The following is a 7,973-nucleotide window of genomic DNA, read 5'->3' on the forward strand; positions in this document are numbered from 1 at the left end:
CTATTTACTTCGAACACGACAGAAGATGTTTTGGAGAACGCTGGCGATCAAACACTGACTTCTGTGGTGCTTCTGGACCGACAGCTGTGCGATTCTTTAAAAGCTTCATCATGCAACATCTGCTGAATTTTTTTTTTCTATTTTCACTGAAAATAATTTTCATTCATTCACAAACTAACAAATAAATGAATAAATGAATAAAAGCAATTAATGGATGCGCGATAAATAGGTTTTTCCCACAATAGTGTGAAAAGTTCAATACGGTTTTGAATAAAAAAATATAAATCAATATGTTTTTTTGTTTTTTTGGGAATATCTGTAAAAGTTTCCAAGATTGTATTCAAAAAGAAAATGATACAAGAAACAAACTAAACAAGACTTTTTCAGCAAATCGCTTTTATTCGTGCGTAAACAAACCAGCAAAACGGCACGAGGATAAATCTGTTTCTTGAAGTCGACCAGCAGCAGCCTGACAAACTGTATAAACATGTACGTGTCGAAAAACACCGGAATAACTTTACTGTTTTCCACGTGTCCAGCGTTTCAGTCGCGTCTGAGCCAGCAGAGGGCCACGGGCTCCGCGCGCGCGCTCCCTCCCTCTCTCTCTCTCTCTCTCTCTCTTTATGTCTCTCCCTCCCTCTCTCTCTCTCCGGTCGGCGGAAGCTCTCTCTCTCTCTCTCTCTCTCTCTCTCTCTCTCTCTCGGTCTGCAGTCGGTCTGATGCGCGGCGCTGCGCAATACCCGAGCAGAACCACCTGTGCAGCTCCAAGGCTCCGTTAAGCTCCGGTGATGCTCCTCTCCTCCGGCGGGAGCGCGTGAACGAGGACGTGATCGCATTCGTGCGCCTTTTCGCGGAGCGGCTGTCGCAACATGGACTGATGGTGTTATCCACCATGGGATTATCGCAGTTGCTCGTTGGATGGCTGTGCGCGGCGGCAGGTAGGCAGAGGCATCGATGATTTCTCGTTCATCTCCTCGCAGCTGTCCGAGTCACTTATCAGATGCAGAGGTGTCACCCAGCCTTGAAACAAATCAAAATGCGTGCAGTTTTAAAACGCAAATGATAAGAGTCGTGCGACAGTATTGAGAAGTCATTTTAGAATTGTTGTCGTTTTTACGACACTGTTGTGTAAAGCGCTGTATGAATAAATCAAAATATGTATCTATCATTAGAATTCCAGGCCTAGGAGAGTCAGGGGAAGTCTTGATAAAGGATGCTTTTTAAACACTGAACACCACTGGGAAAGTGTGTGTGTGTGTGTGTGAACCCTGCTGTAACGCACTCGCTGATGTGAAATCTTCTTTGTTTTAATGGGGCTTGTTGAAGTGTCTGCGTTCGGAGTGGATCCGGCGGTCCGGATCAGCGTTTTCCAGGAGTTCAGTCCCGCAGAAGGGTTTTCCGGCGTCACACAGGTGCCGGGCTTCCACGATGACACGAGAGCGTTCCTCTTCCAAGGTAAAACCAGACACCGATTCCGTATGAAATGCCGACAGTGGTGTTTTTCTCTCGTGCTGAGCCGGGCATTCATACATCTATATGAGTGCTTCTTCTCCAAGTCGTTCCCTGTTGAGCTTCGACGGCATGCACGCGCTTCAAACTTGTGTGTGGTCTTACACAGCTATCTAGCAGACCAGAGATGATTGTGTACTCACGCTGGGGGAAAAGTTTCACTGCAAGCGTTATCTGTGGATCGTTTGGAAGTCGTTCACTTAAGAACCGGATTGAATCTTCTCCCATTTTCTTGGGTTCGGTTCTTGTTTTCTTTGAACTGGCGCAGGCTTTGTGTTTGTTTCAGGAACTGAGAACGTTGGGGAAACGAGTAGCTCATAACCAGATTACTTACGTTTACTTAAAAATGAGTGACTCTCCTGTCTCCACATCGAGGGAAATGATTCATTTGACTTTTGCAAAATACACAAATACAGGCTTTGTTGGGTTTTGCTATGAAACAGAAAATGCAATCCCAGCCTAGTGACGCAGTTCCATGCTTTTCTCGTGGAGTAACGTTGAAATGCATTACTTTTAGAAGCAACTTTCCCCAATTAACGTCATTGTGTTTATGGTGGGAAAAGCGTGGCATTGGACGATCTGAACGGTCCGTTTTTGAGCAAAAACACTGAATATTTGTGGTTCCTTTTGGCTGAGGTTTCAAAAAAGCCAACTCGTAAGAAAGTACGCGGCGTAACGAGAAGCTGTTTGCGCCCAGGCCAGCCGTTTCAGGAGAACGTATCTAACTGTGTCTAACGGTGGCTGTTTGTTTCGCATCTGCTCTCTGTGGGACGAACGGGCCCTCTCGGGGGCCCCTGACAATCGAGAGGCTCTCTGGAAACAAAAGGGCCGTGGCTCTTTATGGAAACAGACGCCGGAGAATAATGGGACGCATAATGAGATTAGTCCTCAGACGATTGGGCGATCCGTGTTAAAGCGGTTCATCTCCGGCGGATTCTGCTGTTGACAAATAATGACCTATTTGGGAAGAGCGTCATGATGCAACAAGTCGCAAGGTTTGGGACGCTGAAAGGCCGTGCCGCTGTGTGATATGTGCTGGCACTGCAGTTGCCGTTGAAGGGAAGCCATGCGCCGTGACTGTGCTGTTGTGCAACGTTCAGCTGCTTTGCATGCTTTAAATTGGCAGCGATGCAATGAGAGTTTTCATTCCCTCATAATGACCTTGCAGCTTGCTTAAAGCCTTGACACTTCATATAAATATATTGAAACGGGCTTTTTTTCTTCCTGCAGAAAACCTCAGCTTTTTTAGCGAGGAGTGTAATTTATGCAGCGCTGTGGAACTAATCGAAAGTGCAAAAATTGGTCCGAACGCAATGCCGTTTGCTGCCACTAGGTGCACTGAGATCTCACCTCCATATCTTCCTTTGAAGCCAATTAGTCTTAATCAGCGCTGCCGGTCTCATCGGTGCATGTTATCATCATCTTTCAATGACTAATAGCTATTATGTCTATATAAAATCAAGGTTTATTCATACATTTTCAGTTTTTTATTCACCCGTAATGACCTTGCCGCTGGATTAAAGTCTCTATGATTTATTTAAATACATTAAAACTTAATTTTTTTTCTGTAGAAAATCTCAAACAGCATGTTTAGTCAGTTAATGCCTGCACCTCTAGCGACTCTGAAGCAAAGTGCACGGATCGGTCAGAAAGCGGTTCCATCCGCGGTCACTAGATGCACAGAAACAGCTCCTTCACCATCCGTCCTTTTTCATCATAAAATACAAATGAATTCAGAACTCGTGCTTCTAGTCTTAGTATGAATGATTAATTCATTAGGGCACTTAAATATAAAATAATCTTCATAATTTAGCATTAAAATAATATATTGTTTTAATTAATACAATTTTTTTATATTATATAGAATTGATGGATTGGTAAAAAATCATATATATATATATATATATATATATATATATATATATATATATATATATATATATATATATATATATATATATATCACATTCAGAATTGAATTAAAATTCCTGATTTTAGATTTCTTAACATTTTTCCCATATAATCATGGATAAAATCAAATTTCCATCCGATATAAATCACATTTACGGAACCACATTTGTTTTCATTTGAAGTCACACAGCAATTCACATTCAATTCAGATTTGAATTCACATCGCTTAGACATTTTTCTCAGCAATTCAGACTGAAATTGAATTTCATTGTTGATATAAATTTAAATTTAATGAAGTCTTTGTGGATAAACTCTGGTTCCTGCATTGCATTTGTGGATGATTTCACACCACAATCCACATTCAATTCAGATCCGAATTCACATTCCTGACTCTAGATCTGATTTTAGATTTCCTAATATTTTTACTATCCAGTCAGTTTCTTCTGGATAACATCAAGCTTCTCTCAGATATGCATCACATCCAGTGTTTTCACTGCCACTTTAGATTTGAATTCACATTTTTGACTCCAGATCAACAGATTTTACAATTCCTTGCTTTTTCCCCAATCTAATGATATGCACCGAATATGCATTTCTGTTCACTTTGAGTCACACGGTAATTCACATTCAATCCGGATTTGAATTCATTTTCTCGTTACACTGATTTCGGATTCGGATTTTGAATCCGTTCCTCGTGGATTAAAGCCAGGTTTTTTTTCGTTTCGAGTAATGGAGGTTGAATTCAGATCTGAGCTCAGATCCTCGATGGCACCTGGGCTCACCTGAGCTCATTAAACGGAGATCATTGTGCCCGTGGGCCAGATGTGAATGTAAGACAGATGATGTGAATTAATCCGCCGGCTTTTCCTCATTATTTCTCAGCAGACACGCTCTCTCTTTGTCTCATCGTCATTAACTTTCTCCTTTTTACGCACGCATTTCTAAATACTCTCACTGGCCGTCTACTGTTGCTGTAAATTCTATCGGATATTTATTTATGTGCGCACCTACACAATGCGATCTCTCTCCGTTTCACACACACACAGTTCATAGCGGCATCATTACAGGCATTAAATGGCGTGTTTCTTGTCGAAGCGGTGCTGAGATGTGCTCTAAGTGACAGTAGGAAGGCTGTGGAGACCAGCAGGATAAAACCAGAGAGCCGCGGGCTGAACCTTTCCCTTCTAATTGGGACAGCAGGGCATTCGTGCAGGTGGAGCGAGTCTGAGAGCAGATCTGGACCACAAACGCTTCCGTAGACGAGTCTGAGCACCGAATGCTCACCGCAAGCAACATTAAACTTGATTAAGATAATACTCAGCCAATCCGAGGCGCGGATGAGTTTATATTCGCCTTTAGAGAGATTGCTTCATTTCCCCACCAATGGAAGTGAATGGGTGCCGTCAGAACGAGAGTCTGATAAAAACACGGCAATAATCCACAGCGCTCCGGTCCATCAGAGGACATCCGGAGAAGACGGATAAATAAATCCATAACTCACATCGAAATCCAGCCACATGTTAGTTTAGAGCTATTTTGGACCGTTTTGATTCAGACCTGACTTTTGGATTATGGGCATTTTAGCTTGACAACGCTCTTCACTACCGCTTGCAAAAATAACATCTTGCTTTAACTAGAAGAGGTCAAGACAGAATGATATATTTATGTATTTATAAGTAAGCAAATAAAGCACCTTACTTGACAGACGGACATAAATAAATAAATACAGCTGCAATGTTATGCAGAGAGGAAACTGAATGCTTATTTAATTTCAGAAGGTTGCCTTAACTATTAAACTTTCATGAATGTTTTCTGATGATTAAAATGTTATTTTCCCATTAAAATGAAGACTAAAGTGTTTCGGAATAAATCCGATTTCACAGGAACCGCTTTCACAATGAATGAAAAAAATACAATGTCAAATATACAAATGAACAAAATAATAGTGTGGTTTAACTTAAAAAAAAATACACTTTAGAATAAATAAATAAATACCTATCCGCTTTACTGCAGTTTTTTTGGTTGCATTTTAAAAGTAAAAAAAAAGTCATTTAAAATTAAAGTAAAAAAATTACTTAATTATTTTTAACGTGTTTTTTCGACTTGGAATCCAGATACACAAAATAATGAGATATTTAATAAGAGAATAAAGTGGGCGTGGTCTCGTTTTATCCATGGAATTGATTGGATGAGGAAAAGCGTCCCTAAACGAAAGAAAGCGATACAAAGTATCAGCCTCTCCTCAGAAGATTCTAAAAACAGACACAAAAGAGTGAGTGGAGACACAGAGAGAGGACCAGGAAGAGCGTGAACATCTGCCACCACGGCTCCGTTTGGTCCAGAGAAGCAGAGACCCTCCGGACCTGGGACCCTCACTGGGGTGCCCTGGGACTGGGACCCTCGCTGGGACCCTCCCTGGGACCCTCCTGGGACCCTCGCTGGGACCCTCGCTGGGACCCTCACTGGGACCCTCCCTGGGACCCTCACTGGGACCCTCACTGGGACCCTCACGCTCCTCAAGGATGCTCTGCTTCATGATTAATGGATGCTAATATCACTCAGCTAGAATAAAAGGGCCGTGCGGGTCGAGCTGAACGCCAGTGACCAAAACACACGCATGCAAGCCCGGACGAAGTCAGATTTCAATCCGCTGAAATAAACATTACTCACTTCCTGTCGATGCAAACATACATCCGCATCATAATCATCACATCTGGATTGATGAAGGCTTTCAGGTGCTGAGATGATCTGAAGTGACCGTTCGCTTGTAAATAAGACAATTCAACACGACATACTTCATTTATCTTCTTTGATTTATTTTATTGTGTGCTCTTCAGTGCATGTCGTTCGAAAACAATTTTAAAAATCACATTTATTTTTTCTCAAACGCGTCTGAAAGGACTTCGCCGTCCAGCAGTATAACTCACGTATATAGTTTTTAGATAATTTATTTATTTCATTTATTTCATTTTATAAAGTAAAAAAAATTATACACTTTTTTGCGATATTTATTTTTTTTACTTTTATCTTTTGAGTGAAATTAAAAAGCATTTGTCATTTTTTTTGTTTAAAGTTTTTAGTTTATCACTTAACTAAAATGATCATTTCTCTTTTTACATTTGATATAGCTTTAACTAATCTTAATTTGAGTTAAAGGTAAATTTAATGCTTCAATTTAAATGCATTTTGACTCTTTCAAATGCTGAATGTTTTTATTAGCAAGAGTAAAAACACATGATTTAAAGTCAGGGTCGTGTTCAGTCAAAGTTTAGCACAATTAAAATGTACTTTTCCTCTTGAAGAGAATCGATGACATCATCCTGCACTCGGGGGCGGGGTCACCGTTTGTCAAATCAGGTTTCGCGGCCGTGATTCGAACGAAACCCATTTTGAGCCGTGAGCCGGATGTTTCTGTTCAATCACATGTGAGCTGGAGCGGAGCAGACGGGCGTTACGTAAACGCCGAGCGCCGCCGGACTCATTAAAACGGGATAAACAGCAAGAGCGCTAATTTAATGCACTTATCCTGATATTTGACAAAGCCGCTTTCGGGCCGGAGCGATCTCTGCTCCAGGAAAATCCTGAGAAAGCTAAAACGCGCTCTTCTCATGCTGGAGCTCTAATCTGGTCCTCGGGACACATCCCATGCCGTACAACAAAGAGCCGGGCAGATTCTCTGCATGTAAATCTCCCAGCGCTCCCAGAGGCACAACACACACCTGGATGAGGCTCGGAAACACAGGAACCCATCCCAGGTGTCTAAAAATAGATGAAAGAATCCAAGGCCTGTATTCCAGGCATGTTTTCTGAACCTTTTTAGTTGTTTTGGTTCATATTTGATCCTTTCGCTAAAATTAAAAAGCATGTGTTTTTCGTGCGTTGTTTAAAATGAAAAAAATGTTTGTAATATTATTATTATTTTCAGAATTAGTTTGATCAATTTTAATGCATTTTGACTTTATTTCAAGGACTGAAAATGAGCTTTATTAGAAACACTGAGTTAAAGACCCCTGCGATATTAAAAATAGATTTTTGTGCCCTTCACTGTGATGCTAAAACTCATGGAAACATACAGGTTTTAGACTATTAAAATGCACTTTTCATAATGCAAATTAAATATAAACAGCAATCTTAAAAACAAATAAATAAAAAGTATAAAAAAGTAAAAATGAAGCTATAAAGCAATATAAAAAAAATGATGAAAATTAATTTAATTAAAGTTTAATTATATGTGTATATTTATTATGCATATTTAAATACATGCAAAAAAATATTAATAATTTATAATTTTTTATATGTACATGTATTTACATGCATATGTATATTTATATAATTTATAAATATATTTATAAATAGATTTAAAGTATAAAATGTGTATAAAACATACACGCATGTATATCTGAATGCAATTAAAGACAGCACTGATATATATATATATATAAGGTCTGTTAGCCCATATGTAAGTCATATAAGATCACATGTAGATTGTAAATGAATGAAATCTAGTGCATCTGTCCCCTTTGGAGCCTGATAGTCTTCTGCACATTTCTACT

The 7,973-nt window shown here is 39.9% G+C and overlaps 1 protein-coding gene across 1 annotated transcript in view; it reads left to right on the forward strand.

The window, feature by feature from the left end:
- Positions 1-693: 693 nt before the first annotated feature.
- Positions 694-7,973, forward strand: part of nell2a (neural EGFL like 2a) — an 88,242-nt gene continuing 80,962 nt past the window's right edge. Inside the window, exons 1-2 of the mRNA XM_043228453.1 lie at positions 694-938; positions 1,327-1,455. Coding sequence (XP_043084388.1) covers positions 878-938; positions 1,327-1,455 — 190 coding nt within the window. The 5' untranslated portion in view covers positions 694-877. The remainder of the gene's footprint in view (positions 939-1,326; positions 1,456-7,973) is intronic.

The sequence above is a fragment of the Puntigrus tetrazona genome, chromosome 25 (genome assembly GCF_018831695.1).
Source record: "Puntigrus tetrazona isolate hp1 chromosome 25, ASM1883169v1, whole genome shotgun sequence".
Lineage (NCBI taxonomy): Eukaryota > Metazoa > Chordata > Actinopteri > Cypriniformes > Cyprinidae > Puntigrus > Puntigrus tetrazona.